This window comes from Falco biarmicus, chromosome 7 (genome assembly GCF_023638135.1).
Source record: "Falco biarmicus isolate bFalBia1 chromosome 7, bFalBia1.pri, whole genome shotgun sequence".
In the NCBI taxonomy this organism is placed as follows: Eukaryota; Metazoa; Chordata; class Aves; order Falconiformes; family Falconidae; genus Falco; species Falco biarmicus.
In genome coordinates, this window is record NC_079294.1 from 35,766,773 (window position 1) to 35,794,762 (window position 27,990).

Here is a 27,990-nt window from a genome sequence, read left to right on the forward strand (position 1 = left end):
CCTATGCTCTATTTCTTCTGAGCTTGTCCTATGCCATCTCTTTGCTTGTGTCCTCGGCTGGGATTTCAAGTCCCAGCATCAGACAGAGGTTGCAGACAACGCTGAGCAGGTGCTGAGTTGCTGCTTGCACAGCCCTGCTGCTGTCTGGTGGCATCGTGTCTCTGTGCAAAGCAGTGGCTCCCAGCATATCAGCTGTGGATGTAAAGGCAAGACATAGGGTAAAGTAAACCATGTTTGTTGGTTAACTTTCTGGAAAAAGTCATCTCCTGGTGTTCAAGTAACTGTGGTAAAATTAATGTAGATACAGGCTGAGAGAAGGAACAAGGATAAGGTGGGGATGGCAGGAAATTGCAGCGTGTTCATTAGCATATGAAGAGGGCTATATTTATACCAAGTGCAAGGAAGACAGCATGATCTAGTGGGCATTTAGGAAGATATTCCCATTTTCAGTAAACTACCACAGAAGCTTTTCCCTAAGACAGCATGTGCCTCTGATGTTCCTTTTAAAGAAACTGGTATTCCTTCCTTACTGCAGATGAACTCAGACATGCTTGAGAAAAGTCCAAGTCTGAAAATTCAAGAGACTTGGATCGAGCTGCTGACTTACTACCAGCTGTGTATGCCAAACAAATCACTTGGCTTTCGTATGTTCTGAAACAAGGACTACAATGAAATGAAGGTGATGTCTTACAGGTTCCTTGTGACATGGATCAGTTTTACCATAGATCCCTGGATGATTAGTAAAGTGCCACTAGCCACGCTACCAAAATAAAGTAATCCTCAGCTGGGGAATACCATGGTTACATTGCAAAGTAGAAAGTCAGCCTCCTTACAGACACTAATCATGTGATCCTGGCAGTTGCTGGTGGTGATGATGTGTCCTGTTTTATGTACTTTCAGATACACAGTTCAGCCTATTGTGGATCTTGAAAGCTCAGAACTAAGAATATTGATTTATAGAGTTTCTGAGTTGTCACTGATATTTTAGGAGAGTATTTAAAAAAAAAGGAAAAAGATTTTCTTGAACAATATCTGTCACTTTAACTGGCACTTCCTGTGGAGTGAGATACTCTGCAGTGTAAGAAATACTGAGAATCTGGTCAATATTTGTGTACAAAAATATATCTGGGGATTGCTTATGCCAAACTTTATATCATTTTCACTTGAAAGGTTGAGTGTTATAACCTACATTTCAAGGAGGATTAAATGGAAGCAAAGAAAAATCTGCCAGGAGTTTGTACAGGAGCTGCGGTGGAACTGGTCTTTTGTTTGCACATCTAGCCATGCTATGGATTCAATCTGAATCTGACTCAAAGGAGCAGTTTTGAGAATACTCACAATTTTTTGTGCCAGCCACCACAGATCTGCAAGGCCTCAGACTTGGAAGGCATGTGCTTCTCTTGAATACATGCACCAAAGAGAGCACACTGTTACGAGTCAAAATAAGGTAGTATAGGTATATTTGAAATTTACTTTAAGATTTTCAGTCCTTGTTTATAGACATGAAAAAGAACCAGATCCAAAAAAACTGTATTTAAAAGGTTGCAGTCAGAAGTAATTAATGTGTAAAGTGACTGTATAACCATACACAGCCAACCTACATAAGTGCAGATCCTCAAGAGGTTTGTGATTAGTAGTTAGCCTGCCTAATATATTGGTACCTTGAGATGTTATAAACACTATGTACTGCTAAGAATTGTTCACAGTGTGAAGACTTCATTGCAGCAACTGACTCTTCTAGTTGAAGTTTTAGCACAAAATAGCATGTTTCCACTTCTAGAGGAAGTCATTCCTGTGTCCGGCTAAACATTGATAACGTCCCACCTCTGCTCCCTACTGCTCTTTCCACCTGTAATGCTGTCACGGCAAGCCCCTGCTGAAAAGGACAGAATTTGACATTGCAGGTCACAGCAGCTCCTTGGTCTGCAAGGGGAATGATTACTGCGTTACGTGAGATGAATTGCAACTTTCCAGCTAGATTTTGAGTGAAGGAATGTAACACTATGCCATGTGCTATTTCACTGCACTGTTTCTTGTGCTGCCCTGGCTCAGTGGATCTGGGGCTGAATAAAGCATGGGTCACCAGTAGATCAGTTTTGCAGGCTCCTGCATTTGCCCCTCTTGCCTGAACAGGCCTGCCCACTCCAGTCTTTGGGGGTGCCTCAGATACACTGGGCTGGAGAAAGTGCAGAGCTCACCCAAAGATTTCCAGAGCTGCTGCCTTTAAAATGTTTGGCCCTGGGGGCTCCCAAGGACTGTCAGTGTGAAGCAGCTCCTCTGTAAAGTGTGATTCTCTGCACCTGTTCTTCATATTTAAAAGACTTTCTTATCTTGAAGTGCACTGTGGAGTGCAAACCTGGATTTCTCTGATCGTTAGGATCTTCAGTCTGGCTTCGCAGGTTGTCCTGTGGATATCCACCTTGTTTCTCTTCTCCTGTTTCTCTAACAAGCCTTTGGTTTGCTTTCTCTTTGCTAATTCCAGACCCCCTTCTCCTCCCTTTTGCAGGACCTTTGTACCCTTTGTGCACACCAGCTCACCCTCTGGTCCTCAGGCCAACACCATCCCAGCTGATCTGGGATGGCATGTCCTCAGCCGGCTGCAAAAAAAAGCGAGGAAGGAGCTGGGCCCAGGGGACAAGGCAGAACAAATTCAAGTATTGTGTGGGAATGGCTTTTCTTGTGATGCTACACTGCTTTCTACATGTAACAGAAAATACCTCTTTCCTCCTGGCCTGCCCTTTTCCCTCTTGGTTGTTTCTTCCTTCCCCCTAGCTTCAGGCTATCTCTCTTCCTGGCCTCTCTGAAGCCCCGGGGCTTCAAAGACAAGGTAATTTGTTTTTTACCTAGATGCCAGACTTGGATAGATTTAGGAAAAATCTAATTCTCTCAGGTCTGTGGGTTCACCAGGTATTTAAAATAGACTCCAGATTTGATTACTTAAACTGCTGAGGGTTCTGTCAGTTCCCATCCAAGAGGATGACTATAGACAGGGAGCCTAGAGAAGTTCTGGGTGGAGCCGTGCAGCTTTGGCACTGGTCTGGCCAGTGCTTCCCCAGCCCAGCTCATTGCTCCCCTCAGGGGCACAGGGAGCCCTTGCACCGGCTTGGGTGATGGGGACAGTCACCTGTCAGAAGCAACTTTTACACACAAGACTCGTAAACAGAAAACAAAAAACTCCCGACACAGTCTGACCCTTCTCTTGTTGGAGTTAATAACTAAACTCCCACTTCCTTCAGCAGGGCAGTATGGGCTTTTCCATCTGCAGGGTGATCAAGGAGTGCTGAGGTAGGGACTGCTGCATCCCTGACAGCTGCAGATCGGGGTGCTAGGCAAACAGAGCTTTATCGTTGTTTACTCTTGTCATAGAAAATTCTTTCTTTTCTCAATACATTCTGGAACTCATTCTCCTGGGCTCTGCAGACCGTTATTGCAAATGTGGCAAGAACCTGTCTACTAAAAGCAGAGATCAAGGCATGCTCAGGAAAGTATTACAAGTATTGTATTGTGTTTGTGCACACATGCTTATCAAGCAAACATATAAATATATATTTGCTTGCATCTTCTAAGAGAGTAATTCATGATGTGAGTGTGCATATACCATAGGTGATCTTGTTTGGAATTTTTACTAAACGCAGGACCGTGTACCGAGGTACCTCCTCAGTCATTACTCAGGAAAAACTCCCAGCTTTAACATTACAGTGCTTCTATATATGCAAAACCATAATACATCACACAGGGTTGGTTTACTTTTGCTCTAAAGTTATAGTACTTTCATTGTCATAAGACTACAAAAAATGTACAACTGAGGCATTTTATAAATAAATTCTATCAGGAACTGTCGGACAAGCATCTTCAAGTCCACTGGAAGAGACTTAACCTTCTCCTCAAATGAAAATCAGGATTCCGTTTCCATCCCAGAATTCATTAAACACTCGGTCAAATCTCTATTCTTTCATGTTTGCCACTTCTTCTGCAGTTATTTTTAGTATTTTAGAACTTTTCTGCATTTCTAATAACTCAGGACAGCCGTTGCAAATTCGAGGAATCTGAAAAGTTGTGCTTGGACAACAGTTGTCACTAACCAAACTGAGTCACCAGGTTCGGAGAAGGAATTTGGGCTTGTCCAATAAAACCAAATAAAAGCATGGCCAGCGTTTTGGGTAATTAAAATAAGATCCAAAAAGTATTTAAAGGGTAGTTAAAAGTTCAACTTTTACCTATAGTTTTGATAATACCTGGGGATTTTATTGACAGACAGGATTTTATTATTTTTTAAAAGGGCTAGAATGCTTTCTTTTTTCTTTAACAACATACATAAAAGCAATATCCCCCAAAGCAGACTTGCACTCAGACATGAGATGGAAAACTTATGTTTATAAAAGCCATCTCCTTTTGCTTAAAGCAGAGAGATGTGCTGAGAAACTGGTACAGTACGACAACATTTTAAACACAGAGGAGACAAGATTTATCTGGCTGCTATATAATATAAAACAAAAATCGAACACCAATGTTACAGCATTATATTGAAACAAACCATAGTAATTAGATGCTTTGAAGTCAAGCCTATATTTTCTTCAGCTTTTTCATGAATTATTGATCCACTTTCCTCATTAAATGGAATGGCAGGCTCTTGCAGTAAATGGACAAGTGACTACAACATTTATATAATCAAATATCCTCTGCATCTGGCAATAAAACATCTTTGTGTGTAAAACATCCTTTCTGAATTGACATCCCTGCATAACAGATTTACTAGCATATCCACATTCCTCTTCTTTTGTCTCTAAAACACTGCTTCCCTTGCATCATCATGCAATCCAGTGTTTTACACTGATCGTATTAAGCAAAATATTTTCCAAGAGCCTGTATCGTCCATTGTGCAACAGAACATTTCTCCTCTGTAATGAGATGTAAATAAACTGTCTCACTTACCTTATTTTCTCCATGTCTGCCGCAGAGGCCTACAAGAAATCAAATAATAGGAGCAAGTGAATGAAAGAAAACATTCACTCTGCAGATTTATGCATAGTTAAGGCTTTCCAAATGGTTTTCGACAAGTGTCTACAAAGCGACGATAAGCGAACCCCACATCTGCATTAGCCGAAAATAACATTGACAGATGAACTGGGGAATAATGCAGCACGCTGCAGGAGCACTGTATACCCACAAGCCATGGGCAACAGAATGACTCAGTTGTAGCGCTGAGGCAGAAAACGGGGAGGAAAAAAAAAAAAAAAAAAAAAAAAAGCAAGCAAGCAGCAGCAAGTAACAGGTTACTGTGCCTCCTGGGTTTCAGAGGAAAAGTTGAAATGCGGTGCCCCTCGGCGCGGTGGGCATGGCAGCAGTGCTGCGCTGGCTGGGGAGTGACAGTGACTTCATCACTTGTGAATTCTGAGTTCAATTCATCATCGTTCCCCGAGCCCGACAGATGGAAGGGACACAAGCTTGCCTCCTCAGTGGGAGTTTCGAGTAATCAAATTACTTTCCTCAAGTAATACACTATCTTGACAATTAGCATCTCAATACACGGAGGCTTTTCGTTAACCCTCTCGCGGCTGCTCGCCCGGGCTGTGGCTTTACAACTCCGGGAACTCCCGGGGTCCCTCTGCCCGCAGCTGCAGCCGGGCTCCCCTTAACCCTTTGCCAGCGGCTCGGCACTCCTGGAGTCCCGAATCTTCATATACCCCCCCAGGAGCCATAGGCGGTCATTTCATTAATCCCCCTGGTTTCTTTTTATCGTACAGATGTTGTAAATCCCTACTTATCTATAGCGCAGAGACTCATTAATCTCTCTGACATTACTTATATCGAAAGCATAGTCTTGTTAACCCTTCGGTTTCCTTTTCATCATTATCTCGTGCAGGTCCTTAATAGCTGCTTCCATTTCATTTTATCACACCGCCGGCACAGAATCTCATCAGTCTGCCTGGTCCCACTTTGTTGTAACTAAGGAATGAGCACTTGGAGCAATCCTGCAATCTCCAGAGCCAGATAAATCCCAGAATCACAGAATCTCTTATTTATACTGAAGGTATTGTCCATTAATCATGAACACTTAAAACCTTGTTGATTAATGGCTAACAATCATATTTTAGTATGAAATAAATTAAAGATTAAAAATAGGGAAATTTAAATTTAATCAGTTAACCAGCAGGAAATTTGTCAAACTGCCTAATAAAACACCCTGAATGACAAATTGTTGGTTTTTCATTGGGTCACTCATCTTCCTTGGCTGCTTCTCATTTACTTTTGATTTGCCCGTTAGATAAGTAGTTAGTCAGGGGGATGTTTGTGTGGTAATTTCTGTTGACATATGTTAAGGATTTTAGGCATCCACCATAACTTGGTACACAAGCCAGCCGCAGGAAAAGCCCTCCTTAGCTTCCCAGTAGTGCATGTCCATACGTGCTTACGTGGTCCCTGCATGTCTGTTGGAAGCACAGGGTTGCCCATGCTAAATCCCAGATTTTGAGATTAAAACCCCTAACCTAGGGACCCATAATTGCTTTCTCTAATTTGTGTCTGTCCATGGATATTCTGTAGTATACAGGAAATAGTTCAAACATTGCTGACCAGAAAATGAACCACAGGGGCTTTTTCCCTGGGCATGGGAGGTTACTGGCAGTTCCATGGGCTTGCCAGTTTGGCTTTCTGGAGATGAACTCTCAAAAACTGCCCTAATCATCATGTTTCTGTCTTTTTGGGGAGACTGGGCGTAGTTTTCTCTGGGACCACTCACTGTTGCTTTGCCTTGAACTGTGGGAGTCACCCATGAAGAAAGAATACTTAGACTGATTTCAGTCCTTCTGTTATGGCAGTACCTACAGGCATAAGGGGAAACGACCTGGCCTTGCTTGTGCCTAGTGTTTTGGATATTGCTGTGCTCACTGGGTTGGGGTGGGGGTTGTTTCGTGTGATTAAAGTGCAGGATGGAGAAGAGAAGCTGTGGGCTGGCTTTCTGGCTATACTCATCTATGAATGCAGGTGAGTCATTGGCTGCCAATCCCGACAGGAAATTAGTGGGGAAAAAAGCACAGCAAAAGCCTGACACCAAAACAAACCAGTAAAGTAAACCAAGCTGCTATTACTTCTGTATGAGCTACTCACCTTCTTTGCCGCACACACACACAGACACCCACACACCCTTTATTTTTAATTTTTTTGATGGTAGGGTGCTTTTTTAACATCCTCACAGTAAGACCTGTTTGTTTCATGTAGCACGGTCAATTTCCCTTCGGGCAGTTGGGGATGTTCCCTTCTGCCTTTCCCTGACAGCCTGTGCAGTGAAGAGGGCTCCTCTCTGATGTGGGAGCAATGGGTTCAGCTGAATCCTTCTTGGGGAGGATGCTCTGTCCCAGGTCAGAGTCCTTTCTGGGCTGTGGCACTGCAACATAACTTCTTTTGGTGGGGATCCACTTCTAGTAAATAAGTAGGAGCACACTAAAGGACTAGAGCCTGCATGTTCTTCAGGGCAACGCCCTAGCTTTCAGGCTAGAGAGTCAAATGAACATATAGGAACTTGAGATGCTGAAAACAAAGATAATAGCAGCATCTGTAGAAATGTGCCTTTCATCCCAAGCAGCTTATTTTTTCAGATCATTCTGTTCTTTAGAATGGACCTTTTTTCATCCTTTTCTTCTCTTTTCTTTTTCTTCTTCTTCCATTTTATTTTTTTTCTTTTATTACTTTTTCCTCTCCAAAAAAGCCTGAGCAACTCAAAATTATTTTAAAAATCTGTGGTTTTCTGAAACAGCTCTGTTTTCGCAAGGTGACTTTTTTACTAAGGCAAAATTGCTCTTTCTTAGCCAGATCCCTGCCATTGATATAGCCTGTGGAAGTTTAGAGGTTACATCATCCTCCCACTGCTCTCTATAAAGGTTCCTATCTAAAATATCCTACTGAAATGATTCTAAAAAATATATTCAAAACAGCTCTGAATTGGCCATTTATAGGACCAATCCTGTCCTGAAAGTCTTGTGGGACCTATTTCAAGCATAAAAAATGAAGTAAAAGTTGGTATGATAATGTCCTTTATGGTATGTCTTTCATAAGTTGCCGCCTTGCTGCTGGATTGATTAATTTCAAGTGCTTCAGCAATATTTGCTTTTAACAAAAAGGTTGGCCTCAGTAATTCAATATACTACATTTTCATACAGAGTATCCTACTTAAGATACTGAGACTGGTATGAAGATTTTCCTTTTTACAGGAGTACTTGGTGTGGCAACTTTTCCTGGAAGCATTTTCAGGCAAGGCCTAAGAGTACTGGTAGCAACTTGACTTGTTTCCAAGTTTTTGAAGAAAGCAAGTGTAAAATGCAGAACAACTGTCAAGACTCTCCTTTTCTGGAAGTGCTGAGCATTTAAAAGTCTCCATTTTGGAGCAGGTATTCAAAAGGAAAATCAGTTGTCTTTTATTTTTTATGTTGCACACCCCTCTACATACCCCCGCACTTATTCTAGGTTGCAAGCTGATATTCTTTGATATTCTTTGAGAACAAAGTCATTTGCTGGCTTGAATGAAAGCAGGGATGCTGTTAATGGAAACCCGTTACTGTGGATTTTTTTCCCTCTGGAATGTGGTTACTGTTTTTCAGACAGCATGACAACCTCTGAGTTGTTTTCCAGTCAGCAGTATGAATAAAAAATACTGATTCCCTAATTTTTTGTCTCCCCATGCTTGATTAATGAGTCAAACAACCTTAATATAGTGGCAGAACATTCTTGGTCATTGACATACACAGAACTTAAAATAGTGATCCAGTTATTTGGGTTTTTTTTGTTAGATGTTCAGTGTTTATAATGTTGATTATTGAACCGAAACCTTTTTAAATAAAATAATGTCATACTGATAGTTGGTCTATCATTCTATTCAATTCACACGGTGACTGTGTTGGTGGCTTATGTTTTATTTCCTTTACTGTATTACCATTTTCTGAAGGACAAGCAGTCATGAGATTTCTTGCAGATGTCTAATGAAATCTTCTTCCCCTAAGATCTCGAGGTCAATTTTCATCCTTCTGCATCTTCACAATGTATGTATGAAAAAGGAGGAATACCTGGAGGTGACATCCTTTTTTAATTTTTTTCTTCCTTATTATTTTTTGTTTTCTTGGAAAGAGATGTTTTATTTTAGAGGAAAGGACAGGACCCAGAGCCTGGCTCTGTGCTTACCAGCCTTCCCATTGGGTTCAGTGGACTTTGGCTTGGCATGTTGGCTATTTGCTACTGAATGTATGAGAAAAGAAAGAGTAGCGGGAAGTTACTGCTGCTACTTTAGTTCTGACTGTTATTACTCTGACTTGTTTAGTATTGTGGGAGTTGCTTTTCTTTCTGTGGTGAGGAGAGCTGTAAATGAGAGTTCGGTCACAACTAAAGTCCTCTGGACTTCTGGCATATTTGTAAACTGCCATATTTTCAGTCACATGTTTTTCACTTCAGCACTTCTTTTGTGCTTGCAGTTGTACTGAAGTTTTATTAATAGGAACCACTGTGGCCATTTCCCGTTTTGGTTTGGTTTTTGGTTTTTTTTTTTTCCTATAGGGTACAAGAGTAAAAGATTTGATGTAATAAAATTTACAGACTACATAATTTGATAGGATCAATCTTTAATTAGAGTCTTAATAATTTTTTAGAGAGTTCTTTGTATAGGCTTTAGAGTACCACTCAAGTTATGCCTGAAGAAAGACAAAAAATTAATCTATAGAAAATTTAATAGAGCTGGAGGGAGGTGTCTGGCTGCATTTGATTTGACTTCATGTATTGAATGTATCTAATAGATGTTTATGAAAGAAGAATCTTTCTGTAGAACTCTTGCTTGAAATTGTCACGTAGATATAAAGAAAATTGAGTCCAGTTCTCCACAGTTGCCACTATAAGAGATATTTTGTTCAGAAAGTGCCTCCTCCAAGCATACCTCCACACCACAGGCCACAGAACACCTCCACTATTCTGAGACCATCTGAAGACAGTTAATATAGAGCAGGTGAAGAGGCTTAACACTGAAGGAAAAAGGCAGAAGAGATCAAGACTAACATCCTATATCCCTGCAATACTAAAGAACTTGTTCACCATTGAACATTTTCCTCTGGAAAGAGGAACATCACACACGCTAGAAAGAGTGGGAGGGTTTCATTAAGCTGTGGGGTTTTTGCATGTCTAACCTGAGGAAAAGCATCTACCAGTTTAGACATAAGTAACCACAGGTAACACACACCAAATCTCTCAACACCCCCAAGAGCAGCACTGCACTTTCCCAGCACTCCCTCCCTATCTGGGACCAACTTCTGATGCTTCTTGGGGTGAAAGAAGAAATCCTCCGCTGCCACATTAGGTGATAAATAGAAGCTCAGATGTTTGGGACTAAATACATACAACAAAGATATTGCATAAATAGACCCAACTTAGTGAAGAAACAGATAAATTGTCTTTTTAATTCTTAGAGTAGGTGACTAAGTTCAGCACCCACAATTTTCACACCACATCTGAATGTGCATCCCCACTTTGTCATGCAATGTCCATAAAGCTGCTGGGATCCATCTTGAAACAGTTTTGGGGTTTTTTTTCCTTGTTATGTTCCCAAACACTACTAAACTGGCTGAAATCAGAGGGTGATTTATTGTTAAATCATGTTAAATTTTGTATGACCAATTGATCTCTGATCTTGTACCAATTTTATCTTTAAAGCTTATTACTCCTGCCCTGTTTCTAAATTCCCGTTTGCATTTATGAAGAGATGTCTTATTCGAGAGCAAAGCCAAGATGTGATTCTTTGACTGCTCTCAGAAGGTTATACTCCTTTCCCTCAGTCATTTCAGTATCCCTTCTCTGGATCTATTCCAAATTAACTTAAATCTGGTTTGAAAGTTGGTGAACAGAGCTGTATATCATGCACAAAACACCTTGGCAATACCTTGTATAATAATATGAATGCTTCAGTGACTCTAAAGAAAATAAATCTGCAGTGCATCTTAGGCTTGTCTCAGATTGTGGTTCTGTCACACTGGAGGCTCATAGCTGTTCTACAGTCTAACAGTACACCTAGATCTCCATTTCTCTGCTGCCTCCAAATGATGAGCTCCACAACATGAAGTCTTTATGTTGATGGCTTTCTGTTAAATTTCATCCTGTTTCCACTATCCTGCTTATAAATAAAGCAGTTCTTTTATGAGCTTGCTAATTGTTTTCAATACCTCCAAACACCGTTATCATTTAGGCAAACCTGTTATTGGCTCAGTGTCACTAATAAGTATTTGCAGTGTGTCCAAAAACTTCTTCCAAAGTTTCAATAACCTCTCCCCAACCTGACAGACTTCCTTTTTAACATGCTACCTTTTTTTTTTTTTTTTTTTTTAAATACAGTTTTCATTCAGGTTAATAATCTTGAATTACTCTCCATTATATCAGCACTTTATTAACTGCTTCATGCAAATCTAGATAGATCAGGACAGGTTCCTGGAGTATGAAATCGGTTCTTTTAACAAAATGATACTTTTGCTGAAACTGTTGTGTTTTATGCTACTTCTATGCATCTTTGATTTCTCAGCTTGCTTTAACATAAGCCTGGGCTCCACTTCATGTTACATTTTCTCTTTACCAGTTAGAACATAACTTTTGAACCAATGTACATGGTGAAAAGGTTTGCTTCTGAGCTTGCTGCTTCATGTGTCAATTGATCAGGATTTTGGTCTGGGGATTACTGCGGGATTCCTGATATTACCAGAGTGAAAAGGCTCAGTTTGATCCTGCCTTATTTATGGTAGTTTGTTAAACCTTCCTCATTCTTAATAAGATAACCTACAATTACTCCCACGTTCACTGTCATTCTTACTGAAAGATGAGGCAAAATATTCCTTTAATAACTGGACCATGTCTTCAGAGTACACTAAGTCTTCCTTCTTTTTTTTATTTTTCTGTCTGTATGTTTGAAGGTCTTTTCAACAGTAGTCTTTTTAAAACCCTTAGCAAGATCCAACCTCACTGAAATTTTGGCTGAAAGAGACTGGGGAATAACCACAACAGAAAAAAGACAAAAAGAAATTTCAGGAATTTTTTTCACGATAGGTTAAGTCCTCGATGGTACACACTACATGCATGAACATGTATCAAATAACCACACATTAAATTGAAACTGTAACCTACAGGCTTCTCTTTCACATGCTTGGGAAAACATAGTATTCTCAAGCTGGTTTATTTCCTAATATTTTAGGATCATTGTCTTGCTTGCTTAGTTTCATTTTCACTCTGTAAAGTCTCAGAGCCAGATTCCCAACAGGGGTAAATTAGCAGAGCCCCAGTGAAGTCAAGCCTTGCTGATTTATACCACTAGAGGGTCTGCTCTTAAATGGCTGTTTCAGTGAGTCAAGCTGATTTCTGTCATACCCAGTACTCTCAGCTAGCATGAAATGCCATAGTCCCTCTTAAAAAAACAGTCCCTAAAGAACCCACACCTTCTCTTTATGTTGTTTGGCAAACCATCCAGTGAAACCTGAACAAAGGCTGTCGAAAACGGGCTTCCTGCCTTAAAATGAGAGTTCAGGCTCCGCTTGAATTGTTCAGTATGCTTTTTTGAACCTATGCATGTAATTAATGGGATTAAAGTGTTTCTTTGTATTAAAATACTCCTTGAAGCCATCAGCAGAGATGAGGATCCATGGTGCTTAGAGCTGTACAGACTTCACATATGAAGAGGAAAGCCTTTCCCTGACAAGCTGACCGACTACAATAGAGACAGATATGTGCAGTATTTTTGTTTCCTATATGATGCAGAGGCACAGCCTCACTTTTGTCTTGTGAGAATAGATTGATGAACTATATTTTCTTTACAGTTGTTCAGCATCGTGTGATGCTGTAGAATTACAAAAGGTTAAAATAGTGAGGTGAATCCATGCTGCTTGTCCAAGAGACCCTCTGTATACTTCACTTCCAGCTACCTTGGCTCCAGTGTGACCCCACCAGCTACAGTATAACTGTAAGTATTGTAAGTGAGTAGAGACTAAGGAGCCAGAGGAAAAAGCAATCTATTGACAAACGGATTCTGTATCTCCTAAACTAATACATGGCACTGCTGACTGTATGTCGCTAGTATACTTATGTGGGCATCTGTATCACAGACATTGGTAACTGTAATTACAGACATTACATTAAAATATTTAGCCATGGCAGTTGCCATTTAAAAAGCTCCTGTTCGTCAATAGCTAATATAGAGTGATATCGAGACAGTCAGGAGTAACTGCAATATCCTGGTGCACTGAGTCCTGGCTGGTAAAGGACAGCTGTGTGCTGAGTGGAACCAAAGCTTGGGTCATCATTACCCAGAACGGCGCATGAATTCTGACATAGCTGATCCTATGAATTTCTGTGTTTGCATCTTTGTATCTCTACATATGTCTCTACATACTGGAGATGTTTTGTTTGTGAATGTTGGCAACAGGAAGTGGGGGAGATCAGAGGGGGAGCAGAACTGCAAAATTCCTACATCCTACACTTGTAGAACTCTCTGTTACACAACATGCATTTTCTGCTGACTATGTCTACGACTAACTAGGTAATAGGAGTAATCATCTGTGGTCCTGTTAAATAAAGCTTCACCTTTTATTTTTCTTACTGTGGTCACTAGCTTTGTGCCCTGTTTTCAGCACCACTCCTATAGGAAAGCAACCAGAAATGCTAAGACACCTAGAAAACTCCTCCTAGCAAAACCAAGACTGAAATGAGTAAAGATAGTTGTTTCCAAGCAGGAAAAAGATGGCTGTAAAGAGAAAGAAAATCAGCCATTTTCCATGTTCAGTGTGGACTGGATAGGAAGCAACGGGCTCAAAGCAAAGCCTAAAGATTTAAAGAAAATGTTAAACGGCTGTTTTAATCATGGAGATAGTTATATACTGAGGGGATTGCCCATAATAGCTGTGGGATTTCCCATAAAGTTTGGAAGGTTTTACATACAGCTTTCCTGTCTTGGGGCGGGAGGACAGGCTAGACACTTTTCATGGTCATTTCTGACTCTTCTGACTGTGACTGCTCCCCCAAAAAGAAAGTACAACATAAACCAGCATAAACATTTCTTCCAACAAATGGAATTTGCTCTCTGCTTTACTGCTTTCAATATGAGTCAGTTCCTAAGGCACCATTGCTTCTCTGGGACCCATGCACCGGGGAGTTGAGTGAGTCTTCTAGAAATAGGACATTTGTGTTTGTGCCTTTTGTCACTTACAAACTTGTCTGAGGTGAGGGAAGAGTAAAATAAACAAGGTGGAGCAATATACCCAGACAATGTCACAGATATTTCCTTGAAAAGAAAGCCAAACTTCAAAGCCTTCACTTCTCTTGTCACGCAGCACTGGTGGAAAACAATATCTGTTTATTGATTCACCTTATTTTTTATCCCATTTCCAACCAACATGTGTGGTGCTTCAAAGTCATACCAGCTATATCTATTTCTGGAACAATGGTTATCTCAGTGAATAAAAAGTCATGGCCTATGATAGATCATTGGATTTGTGACTGTAATTGTTTAGGAGAACTTTACTTAAGCAATAAAGAATGAGGCCAGAGAATATTATTAAGGAGATCTTTGATCTTCCTCCTTCAAACCATTCTCTTTTCACCAAAGGAATGGGATCTTCCTAATAATATTATGGAGGAGATTAAAAAAAAAAAAACCAACCAAAAACAAACCCCCAAAATCTCCCCAAACCCACCACAGACTAGAAGGGAATCAGGATGTTAGGATGTTACTTGAATCAAAGGAACTGGTTCTAGTCACCGCTTTGGCTTATGTGCAAGGAAAACATAAATAGGGGGAAGAAAAGAGGAGATCATATTCCTAGAAGTGCTGCTGGTTGATGCTGATTTTCTTTTTACCACAAGACACCAGTGCAAAACCTATGCTACATTTGAACCCTCAGTGATTATAGGGTGTGTACAAAAATATGCATCTGTAAAACCAGCTTTAAAAGTTGCATGGCTCAGTCCTTTGCTGTTACAGCTATAAAGTGTCTTCTGCTGTCTACCTGGAGGTCAAACGATGACAAGGGACCATTTTATATTCAGAATATATATCTATATAACATGTAGATGTATTTATGTGGATAACTCACTGACAGGCTCCAGATGGTGAATATTAATTACCATCAAGTCAATCTGTAAGATAAGATAGGCCTTAGAAAGATACCTATTTTACAGAGAGCTTGGGTTTCTTAAGGGAGTCCCAAAGCTGGACAGTGATGTTGAAAAGTAGAAGAAACTTGAACCTTACTCTCCCAAGTCTTCAGCTCATTTTCTAACTACTTAATCTACCTTTTTCTTCACCTTTTTTTAGACAGGCAATGAGAGTAAGAAAAGCTCCTTTTGCCTGCTCCTCTCAGCATTCCTGCATAAGAGCCAGCCAGATTCATACTCTAATATTGTCTAGTAAATAAGGAAAATATTTCTTAAGCTGCAGTGATTTTTGTTTCTGCAAAGCTGGTCTCTGTCAGCATTGCTGAGTCCAGTTGTATCATTGTAATAACTTTAAGGTGACTTCTACACTGGACTTGGATGGTGTCTTAATTGCTGAAGGGTTGTAAGAGGTCTTATCTTTTGATATTCACTGCGCTGTGCATTAGCATTCTTCTCAGGGGTTCTTTTCTGTGAGTTTAAAGAAGTCTGTTCTTACTCCTACACAAAACGTGGAATTGTTAGGCTTTACTGTGGAGACATTAAATCAGACTCTGGAGATTCCTTTGTCGAAAAGGAAGCTGTATTGTTAAAATTACATCTGGCTTTTGCACGTGTCACATTTCACAGGAGCATTGAGCCTCTATTATCTAGTGGCTTTGCTTGCAGTCTTTCTTCATGCAGTACTATTTTTAGATTTTCATCCTGTTGGAATTCAATAGTGTAGTTGTCAAGGCAAGCAAGAGGAGATAGCTTATGTTGAATTTGTCAATGATTCAGCCATGTTCGTTGTTACTATTACTATATAATCTTACCATATTGGGGGACAAATACCACGTTCAGGACATACAATTTCATGGAAATGTCAGGTTTTAGATTGAAATTATAAAGTGCTTAACTATAAGTACAAACCAGTTTGAATCATTACAGAATAAGTAGAAGATTATCAGAAGACTCTGAGGGAAGCTGTCGTTTTTCTAAAAAGGATGACAGTTCCCCACACTTTGAGTTCAACTAGGATTTTGCCCTTTTTCTGTCTCTGCTGCCTCTTATGTCCCAATAGACACTTTCTTTCATATAACTTTACTGTTACATGAAGGAGAAAAGAGTTTGGCAGTGATGTTAGATGAGGACAGTGAAGGATCAGACCAGAACATTAACTTATCCTGGTACAAGATGAGAAATGAGGGCATTTGCAGTTAAGCAGAATCAGGCTTAAAATCCATCAAAGGTTGAGTCCAGTGGACTACAGACTGGAGTTTAGTATTGTGATGTTACACTGAGCAACTGAAAAGCCATGAATGTGAAAACAGACCTAATACTTCATAAGTGGACACCTTTGTAACATACACTCATTTAAACAGTACTAAAGGCAATGATTCAGCAAAGCACAAACCCCATGTGCAGTTCTGATCACAAGTGTTATTTCACTGAAAATAATGTGCTCTTGTGCTTAGCATAGCTCCTGGGTCATAAATACAGGATTTTAAAGATCCTCAAATTATAGTCCTCAGTGATTTCTGAGATTCCTACTGTGCCCTCTCAGACACTGTTAACAAAACCTCCCTGATTTAGAAGATATGGGATATTTCCTTAAGTTAAAATCAGAAAATGCAGTCAACATGGCACAGACTACACAACAGCACCCCTGCCACTGAGTGTGTGTATCCTGACACGTTTCAGTGCTGGGGAGACAGATGCACTTGTTGCTGTAGCTGTGAGCTGGGAGGCCCCGGAGGTGCAGGGGGCTGCAGGCAGTAAAGGGGCTGGTTTGAGGCTGCTTGGGGTGCAGGTTATGTGTGTGCACAGGGATGGAAATGGCAGGCCTGGGCAGGGCAGAAGTCTCTTAAAAGAACTCGGCACTGTCTATGCTGGCTGAAACCTGCCAGCCCACTGAAACCAAGTTTCTAGATATCAAACACCCGATAACTGATTAGAAAAGGATTTAAGGGTGGCATATCATAGATACAATACAAAATACCTACTTGGAGAAACCCAACAACTCTTAGATTTTCCTATTCTATGTGTTTAAGGTTAAATCACAATTTTTAAACAATAAGCCATAAACTTCAGTTGTTTGAGCGCTGTCTGGCAGGAAAACCTGATTATTGCCAGTTTGCTCTTTGCAGTGTGGAAGATTTGCAGGACTGAAGTACCAGTCTCCTAGCAACCACAGATCCTCTAAGAATCTTCTCTTTGATAGTTCCTAAAATATGTTAATGCCACCAGATATTGCAAAATAAAACACTGGGACCCACACCTAATGAAATAAGGAATTTTGATTTATATCTTCAGTCCAGAATAACAATGCACTAGTCGGCAGCTGTAGCACAGTTCCAACAGTGACTCAACCCAGTTTGGGTTCATAACCATTTTTGTTTTGTTTAATTAGATTCTCATTACTAAATCCCAATAGTGTAAATGCTTATACACATAACTGTGTGCATGAGTAGTCCCAGTGAACTTCTTGTGACTATTTATGTGTTTAATTACTTGCTGGACTAAAGATTTACTGTCTGAATTTTAGCAGACAGTATTTTAAAAGACTGCTCCTCTCTCTTCCCCTGGTTATCTACACACATCTTATTAGGAGATTATTCTCTGACAATCTGTTATACATATGCTGAGAAACAGAAAATTTAAATCTTGAAAGCAAAGTTCAAAGCTCACATTCTCATGGGAGATTTTGATTCAGCAATTATGTTGTCCTCAGAGCATCCACAGAGTGCCTCACCCCTCCAAAGTGCAGTAAATCTTTCAGGGTGCAGCCCTGAGAGCAGGAGGGAAATAAAAAAGGGGCAAGTGTGTTAATCAATTCAAATACCTACTACAAGGGACAGCTGCAGTGGTGTGCCAAGAGACATCAAAAGGGTTACACAGATGTAAGCTAGCCCAGGATGCAAGACTCTGCATTTAATGTAGAATCCCAAAGGATATATTCATGCTGCTGCATTGCTATTTTTAATGAATGAAACAGGAAGGACCGGAATGCCAGGCAGAACTTGTTAAAAGGGACTGAAATTCCAGATTTCTGAAAAATAAGGAAGAGACCACAAATGTTGTTAAAAAAAGTGTTTTTCCCCCTCAACCAGGCCTTTCTGAAGAGACAAAAGAATTCAAAGAAGAACAAACTGTACAAAATAGGTTCTCAAGAATCTTGAAATTAACAAAAATTGATCTTCCCATATGGAATTGTGCTATAAAGAACACATGTATGCTAAGTCTCTGTAGGGCAGTTGTGATAATTATACAAAGAATTTCTCATCCATTTCGACGGATTATTGTTTAACTGACATAGATTCTCATTAGTTAGGTCTTTATTACATTCATTATAGAGGCTTCACCAAGAAGAAATAGGTTTCCCCTTATTGCTTTTATAGGCAAAGGACAACTGACCATTTGCAACCAGAATATTTGACTGGCTTATTTCAGAACGAAAAAAGAGTGAAAGGCATATGAAAGGCAGTGTCACGTCTGTCTCCTCCAGAGCAGCCCTGCCTGAGCTCTTGAGTGCAAGAAGGAAGGGAACTTTCCTTCTATTTAAAGCACTTCTATTTGTGGCATATTGAAAAGAGCTGCCACTATTTTCTATGCATGTAATCAGCAAGCAAAGCTACAGTAAAGTGGAGGGGGATCCTCCAGGTAATGAAGTCCTCTGCAATTGAGGACTATGGCTTTTTTGGAGTAATGATTAACAAGTACTTCTAGATCTTCTAGATTTCTGAAACTGCTAAGAAATATTGCAGATGCCTGATTGTGTGCTTATATGAGGCTCTGACATTCAGTATCTTTTTAGAAGTTACTGCAAAGGCAATGAAATTTCTTTCTGTGAGTTCTCTAGTGTGTACTGTCAGTAGATACAGCCAGTCAGATAATCACTGCAGTGGTCCGAATGGAAAGCTTTTTACAAACTTTATTTATTTATGAGTGAGATTATAAGTAAAAACCCAAGATCATAAACAGGCCTAAAATGTATCTCTATTTCTATCCTACCATGTAACTAGCAAAAAAATAATGCTGAAATTTCCTGTCAGTAAAGAAATATCTTTTTCTTTATTCAACAAGATTATTTCTTTCTTAATGCCTGCATCATTATTTAGCACAACAGTAAAACCTGTCCCCATATCAGGGCTGTTGTTTGATTTCTTGTTATATGGCAGACACATTACACAGACTGTCCTCCTTCGCGACCCCAAATGATTTCTGAGCCACAGACCATATGTAAAGCAGTGCTATTGACCAAGGTCAGTCAGTCTTTTGTTCACATCCCAGGTGGCTGCCATTGAGACAAGAAAACAAGACTGAAACATAAGGACAGCCTACCAAAACGCTATAGAGAGGAGAAGAATGGGGAGGTATCAAATACTGACAACCTACACCTGCAAACATGTCATATTGCACTGATGAAATTTGTGAGAGAAGTATTATTGCCTTAAAATTGCATCTTCCAGTGTTTTGCTAGGTTAATGGTTTTCTGATGAATACCTGGAAAAGATAGGTGGGGAATGGAGAGTTTCTGGCCTTTCCCAAGCTGCAGAGACATTACAAATCTGCTCTCTTTTACCAGAGGTCAACAGTAAGTCACTGGACCAGGAGTACTTGTAGAAGAAGTGCTTTTAGTATGGGCCAGGGAAGGTTCTCCCTTGCCAAGTAGCAATGAAAGAAACTGACCAGGCCACATCAAAGTGACTTCAACCAGCATGCCCTTATTAATTATTCCAAAAGAGCTTCTAGGAAGATACAAATAGAAAGAGAATGAGAGTCAAGAGGAATTTCCGCAACTGCCACCAGAACTGCTGTTTGGAGGGCGGTGGTTTTTTAGCTGTTATTATTTCAAAGGCATTGGGCATCTTTTGAACAGTGTTGTGTCTGTAACTACTAGGAGAATGGTATGTTTGGGCAACAGAAAGACAAATGCATAGAGATGAACAAGGACAGTCACCTGCAGAGACTTGAAGGTATTGCACAGGTCTGGAGAAACAAGGAACATCTAAGTGGGACTCTACTAAATTAATGAGCAGCGCTTTATAGATAGTGTCACCACATGTTGGCTTTCCAGTCAAGGTTAAATGAAGACATAGTGACTTTCTTTTTAGAATTCAGCTAAAAAGGGAGTAGTCTTTCAAACAGCAAAGGGATGTTAGCAACCTTTGTTCAATTCCTACATCTACTTCGCATTTCCTTTTCAAGTAAGCCTCTTGAACCCTACTATTACAAAATAATTAACAGTACTCACATGTGGAGGTTTAGGGGCTAAACCTCCATCTATTGTATAACTTCCAGTTTACCTGCACTACAAATGTCACTTTTTATTCCTGTATATTTATGTAGCAATTCATACAATGGCAATTGCAATCCTAATTCTATTTCTGTTAGGAGAGCTGTATTATTACTGCACTGATTTGATGAAAAAGGCAAGGAAAATACAACAAATACAGATTCAGCTTGATAAGCTCTGTAAACTGAAATATATTTAGTATCTGTTAAATGTTTTGTTTTCCATTTAAATAGAAGGTTTGTATCAAAGAGGGAACATGTTGCTGCGGTTCAAGACTCCATTTCATCAAGCTTCACAAATCTTGTTTTTCAACTAATTCTTTGTGTGACAATGGGACTAGTCAGGAGACAGATTTGGGACTTAGTGTCTCTGTATTGATACCTGTAAAAAGAAAGGTTGTAAACAGAGTTTCCCAGTGTCACAAGTATGCAGAGAAAAGAAAAGACCTAAGGACTCTGCAATCTTCAACAACAAAGGGAGCTGGATGCAGTAAAAAGTCACAGGCAGTGTCCTATCTGTAAAACACTTATCCCTGACTATGGCAAGGAAATGGGACATTAACTTAGGAACTAATGAAACTGAAGGCACATGTATATTGGTAGTGGTATTTGGTGTGACAATACAGTTGTGAATATTAAGCAGTAAAATAATTGCTCTTGTGCAGAAACAAAAAAAAAATGTTCTTGCCAAATGCTCTGTAGCAAAGTAAATGGGATTTTAGTGCTGAAAATCTGCTTGAGAATTTAATCAGCATGATAAAAATGAAGACAGGCAGACCGATAAACAGTAAAGGATATGAACAACAACAAAGTATGTAAGGGTGTTTTCTTAAAATAGCTTTCTGAATGTCCAAAAAAGAAAAAGTCACAGTAGAGAATCTGAACCTCAAGGTACAGTATTATCATTTCATACAGTTGTACATCTCTTCTTTGAACAGTGTAAACATGAGGAACTAAGGGAAGAGAACCAGGGAAAGAAGCATTGTCTCCAGTGTGGCAGAATAAAGAATTCATTGAACCAAAAAAATCATATGAAGCATAAAATAAAAGGGAATGAGTTAACTAAAATAGGAGAAGGGTTAAAAAGAACATATCTAGGAAATCTAGAAATACACGGAAAATAAAAGGCTCAGCAGTCAAAATAGAAAATACAGTATACAATATTAATATAACTATAGAATTACAGTCAACATATCAGGAGCCTTTTTTCTGTAGGAAAATGCCAGAGCCACTCAGAGAAAGCCCGTTCTCTGATGTGTTTTTTGAACTGGGAAAGGCTTTAAATTTATAGGCTGAAATTCTGGCCTTATTGATCTCTGTGTGATTTTTGCTATTTGATTCAACTGTTGCCAGAGTTTCATCCAACAGACATATTCCTCTGGGGTAGAGAATTCACTTTAACTTCCAGTTCAATATGAGTATTTATCAGGGAGAGGATGACATCACTCTTCTCTCTCTTAAACCAAAGGGGATAGCAAGGATTTGCCTGTAAGCCTGTACTTCAGACATCACTAGAAAGGGCCGTCAGGATCATCTCCTCTTTAGGCTGCTGTGAGGTCAGTCTAGCTGCCTGGCTATGACTATGGGGCCAAATGAACCCTCAGAAAGAAATATCTCGTGCTTTCAGGTCATTCTTTGAAAAGGTAAAGCTGCTTTTTTCTCTTTAAAGCAATAACTGGCACATACGAAATGAACTAGTCAAGTTTTATAGGGAGAACAAATACATTTTATTACACCAGTTGGTACATTCTGAGAAGCAAACAGAAAAGCCATGATGTTCCTGAAACTTTATTTGAAAGAAACAAAGGTTTAAACACATAAAGAGGTGGCGTTGTTGTTATTTGCTTTACCCAGCTGTATCACTTGGCCCAATAGAAGTTCTCTTGCTCTGCAAACATTGCCTGTTTATGTCCTTACATTTTCAAAGCTAGAACAGTCCTGCAAAAATGTACAGTATAGATATGTATCCTTCCATATTTGGCTACCACTATATATGGTTGTCATCTTGGTGATGACCTAAACACTCCCCTCTTTCCTAATTTTCTATTTCAATGGTCTCCAGAGGTGCATTTTGAGATTTATGGCTCCTGGTATCATAGCATCTAAACGTAAAGTCTTATCCCTAATATTTCACAAGAAAATCTATGAAATGAGCCTGTACTTAGGAACTAACTTTCTAATTCCTGTCAGGTAGAATCTTGCTGACTGAGGATTTATATACCTTCAGAAAAATGTCTAGCTTTACTCTTATTCCTATTCATCTTCTAGACCTTCAGATTGTTTTGTGACAATGAGCTCTGTATGCAACTTATTCTGTGACTTCTTTTGATCAGTTTCAAATTTATTGCCTTTCTGTGCCACTTGAGTCTTTCATTCTTGCATTATGAAGGTAGAAATTGGAGCACTTGACAATAATTTTCCTACCCATGGTTTTGTATACATTTCTCCTAAACTTAATCCACTCTTTTTTTCTGTCTTTTTCTAAAGTCTTTTAACTCCTTTTAGTTCCTCTTTACTGAAAGCTTTCTGTTTCTGCCTGGTATTGGCAAGATGATCAGAATTTTTTTTCAGTACTCTAGACCAGAGTTATATGGTCACAAAAATTACATTCTTTGCTATCTACTTTTTTGTCTATGGCAGTGTTCAGCAAGTCTTCCTACTGGGTTTTCCAAGAGTTTTTTTTGTTTTGTTCCTGTCTTTTCTCGTGCAATAAATTTAGACTTCTTGCACCAAGCACACTTGCATTTGTCAGTATTGAATTTTCCTTTCTGTTATGCTATATCTTCATCCAGCTCTGTTAATTCTTCTTGAAATCTGTCATCTCTTGATTTTCCTCAATAAGTTTGTGCTATCTTTAAGGTATTTTTCCTTCACTCTCTATCTGCCCTTCCTACATTATTGCTAAAGTATGACTCATCACTGGGTTAACCTATTATTAACCTTTAACTTTTATTAACCTTTTGGACCATTTAGTCTTACAATTTCTTTTTCTTAGCTCGTTTTGAATGACAACAAACCTTTACTTCACTCTCAATCCTTTCTGACTTCTTGATTCAGCTAATCAACACTCATCTTCTCTACAGAGCTCCTCAGGACCTGACAAATGTAGCACGTGCAATATTTTGGAACAACTGGGAGAACATTAACTGTAAATAACCTTTGTGAAGGAAGCGTTGGGGAATTACTCACAGTCAGTCTTGCCTCTGTGCCTGGAATTACCATGGAGCATACACTCTTTGAATCCATTTTTTGTGCATATGAATTATTCTGGTGTGGGATAATTCTTGGGTCTCTCTTCAATGCCACTCTAGAACTTTTTGTCAGTCTTTCTAATTCTCTAACTCATCTTACTAATTCTGTGTGTAGAGGTAAAGATGCCTCTTTACCATTCCTATCTCTCTCATTTTTAAATCCAAGGTTATGTTAGCTTCTTTTCAGCTTCATAGTCAGAAATCCTTGACCCTCAACAGTCCGTTTTACAGTCTCTGAGTATAAAAGTATGACCTCTTCTTGGTCCACCTAGATGTATAATTTTATAATTGATTACATTAATGTTCTTTCAAAACATTAAAACTGAGATCATTTTGTTTGCTCTGATCTCATAATTATTTACTGCACTGTGAATGTTTGCTTTATCCATGAATTAATCATAATTTTAAAATTTTTCCTTACAATCACCAATGAAAATGCTTAATATTGTTAGCCTGATTTCTGAGATCCTTGTAAGGTGATATCCTTTGAAACAACCCTTTAGAGAGCTGTCAATTTTGTATTCACTGAATAAGTGTTTTATTGCTACTGTATAGCTCCATACATTTTTTAAAGGAAAGTATCATGTCGTATTAAATTAAATATCTTTAAAAGACTATTACAGCTTCTATTCTAAACTCATCAGTCCTTCAGGGAATGTTGGCTGGAGTGTGAAGCTAACATTGCCTATAGGGCTAGAAACAGCACAGTACTTCTTATCAGAATGATGTCATTTTAGAGAACCTTGAAAAAACCCAGTTTAATTCCTTCCTTCCAACGTGCTGTGATTATGCAAGTCAGACTGAGAAAACAGTTGTTACAATTATTTAGCAGCATAATTTGACTCAGGCTCTGTGAGGACTATGCAACCACTCCTTCTGTGGGTGTCCTTTGGTCCTGGTCCCTCTCTGTTCAGACTGGGGACTTGTCTGAAGCACACTGCTGCTTCTTTCTGGACTGGGCAGCTGAGTTTTCCTCCTATAAAAAGCATGACAGGACAGCGGCAGAAAAGTGCATGCAATCCAAAGGCTCACATGACATAGAATTAGGATTACTGGGGATTTGTATCACAGAAGGATGGAAAGTTGTCTGAAATTAACACCAGGCAAAAGACGACAAATTCTTTTTCTTAAATATGTGGCTAATTCAGAAGGAAAAGCAGAATGAGGGAGGAAATGCAAAAGTAAATAATGGCAATGTATTATCAGGTAAACAGCCTGAAGGCAAAGCACCATTAAGGAAGAGCTACTGACATTCTTATTCAGAAATCTTGAGAAAGTTATGCCAATTTAAAATAAAATGGTATTTAAGAAGTATAAACAAGGTAAAGAAAGGTCTGTTCATAAGAGAAAGAGACCTTTTTCCAGAGGAGTCAAAAGGAATGGAAGCATGACTTGTTAAAAAAAAAAAAAAAAAAAAAAAAAAGCAGCAAAAATTTTTTGACCATTTTTTAAACCAGTGATACCAAAACATTACAAGTCACTTCTAATTAATAAGTTATGTAGGTAGAGTTTTAAACAAGCTATTCCTTTGAAGATGTTCTTACCTCTGTGCTAAGTAGTTTAGTTAAATAAATGATCAAATATAAGGCTGTGAAGTTCTGAACATTTATCAAAATGTTTCAGATCGATGCTGGGTAAACTATTAATAGCCAAAGTCATAGGAGAAAGCTATTTTTAACCAAAGGGAATTCTTAACGTTCTTTATCATCAGAAATTAAAGCATCTAATTCTTGGTGAAATTATGCAAATCGTGTTGTCTCCAAAGGTTGTTAGCAGCACCAGATTTTCTCCCATGGATCCAGAATGGAAAATACACACTATCATTTACCATTAACAAATTAAAGGTGGCCTCTGCAGCACGTACCCTGCTCCCCGATTCCTATATAAGTTTTCTCCATGTCCATGACAAGAGCTGCAACTGGTCAGTGTTCAAAGCATTTCAAGATTGAGCAGCTCAAGTGCAGTGCCTGTGCTGATGAGATGAGCCAGGAGGATGTCTGTGAGCAGGGTTTGGGGGTGATCTGAATCTGTCTCCATGGGAGAGACCAGGTTGTGGGGGATACTGCAAGTTTACCAGGCTGCCAGGCTGACCAGCTCATATGTGATGAGATCCCAGGGAAACCATCCCTGTTTGCCTCCTGGGAATCAGTTCCAAAGCTACTCCCTCTTACCTCCAAGCAGTACCTGTCACGTGCATCTCATCCAGTTTTGTTACACAACGCAAAGAATAAGGAAGAGTGGTAATTCCGAGCACATGCAAGTACTTGTCTGCCTGTATTTTTTTCATTGCCTAACACATCAGAAAGCACAATGCCCCACAGTGAGTATTTGCAAGATTAGGCTCCCAAACCCTACTGCTTTGCCTTTGACTTCAGATCTCAGTAATAAGCAGTTCCACAGTGGCCGTGATGTATTATACATTGATAATAACAGCACAAGTCTCTTTAGACTCTCCTACTTACAATATTTGTTATAATCCTCAAATAATATTTTTCCACAAATAAATAAAATCCAGTGATAGATAATTTCAGGCTTTTATGCCAGAAGTGCATGAAAAGCTATAACTCTTTTACCACTTTTTTTTCCCCCCCCGAGTTCTCTTTTTTCTTTTCTGCTTTTGATATTTTAAGAGGTAAAGTGTTAATATAAAACACAAACGTGGCTGTCACCTTAGTTTTAATCTGTTCTGATAAGTGGAAATGAATGACTGAATAAAGAGAATTTATTTGAAGTACTGTAGGCCCAAAGCAAACACACATTGCACCAGTTATAAATAAAAAATATAGAAAGCATAAAGAGAAGCAGAGTTGTGCAAATATCTGCTAGATTGGGTGGTTTTGGAAATACAAAAGACAACTGGAAAAGTTTTTAGTTATACACCTAACATCTGTGAAAGTAATGGAAGGAAATGGCAAGCAAGATAATAAAAAGGTAGATTTATTTCTGACAGTAGTTAAGTTCTGCTGCACTTTTATTGAAGTTAATAGTTTACAGTTAATCCAGACACAGTAATTTAACTGCAAAACTGCATTTTAGGGGTTTGAGTGCTGTACTTGACATAGAAATGTAAGATATTTTTAACTTTGAGCTATAAGAGGAAAGTGCAAATATAGACAGTCTGTGACTGAACTAAGTCTGAACTGCAGCAGCCTCACAGTTCAGAGAGGCTGGGAGTCCTGGGCTGTGGCTGGCAAAAATGGCACCAACTGCTGGAAGACTTGGGACAAACCTCAGACAGGACAGTTAAATTTGCCATGTCATGCAGTCATTCCATGTAGATCCAAGTTTTCAGGGACTGACAGTGCACTGACATTATAGATGGAATTGATTTAACTTTTCTGGTTACGTACAGCCCAACTGGAATTACGTAAGTACAGAGGAATAATTTCTTGAGGGAGAGAAATTTAGATGGCACACATGGGGGTTAATATGTTTGTAGATTTAGGGGCCTTAAAAAACCAATAAAGACAGCATTGCAGATATATTTGTGCATATCCAACATCTTTGTTGGAAAATGCTAAATTATAATTGATACCCAAGAAATCTCCCTAGAAAATGGCACTGGTGCCATTACTAAGGCTTACAGAGATGATGCCCTGATCTGGAAGAAAAAGAATGAGTTAATGTGATAATAGGGTATAGGTAACTTCAGAAAGAATCAGACTTACTCATCTGGAACTAAGAAGTGTTTACTGCCATACAGAAATCTTCTTTTCAACTAACTGAAACAATCTAGAAGCTAGCCATTCCCTATTTTCTTCTTCCTGTCACCCTGGAGGGATGCTATACCTATGCTTTTGTAAAATTCTGTTATGATGAGGAGGTTCATAAACTATATTAAGTCTGAAATAATAAAAGTTATTAGTGTTATGATTCAGTGTCAATCTGCCTGCTCTGGTAAAAAAAGAAAGGTGTACAGAGGTTTGTGGAAATGGTTAATTCTTTTAGCAAATATGTGTCTAATTTAGTTGCTGAAAGAAGGACCTGCAAGTCACGCTTGTGTAAAACTGCCCACTGAAAAAGGGCTACTCACTTCAAATAATTTCAGGAAACTGAGGTGTGAAATAAACAGTTGCCCATGTCTTGGGGTATTATGACAGTAAGCACAAACTTCAATTGTCCCACAGTGCCTCAAGAATGCTTATCCCGTGCTCCCACCGAACTAAAATAATACCTTTGCCTATAAGCACTTGCAGTGCTATACCTGTACCTTGCTGAGCAGACTGCACACACTTAAAGTTATTTCCTCTCAGATAGAAAGATTATATGATATTCTAGCACTTAACCATAATTTATTTTTCTGTTCCGT

The 27,990-nt window shown here is 39.2% G+C and overlaps 1 protein-coding gene across 2 annotated transcripts in view; it reads right to left on the reverse strand.

The window, feature by feature from the left end:
- The window catches only part of BEGAIN (brain enriched guanylate kinase associated), a 155,815-nt gene that overhangs the window by 114,662 nt on the left and 13,163 nt on the right, over positions 1 to 27,990 (reverse strand). For both annotated transcript variants that reach the window (XM_056347211.1, XM_056347210.1), the window contains exon 2: positions 4,933 to 4,961. In XM_056347211.1, the coding sequence (XP_056203186.1) occupies positions 4,933 to 4,961 (29 nt within the window). The remainder of the gene's footprint in view (positions 1 to 4,932; positions 4,962 to 27,990) is intronic.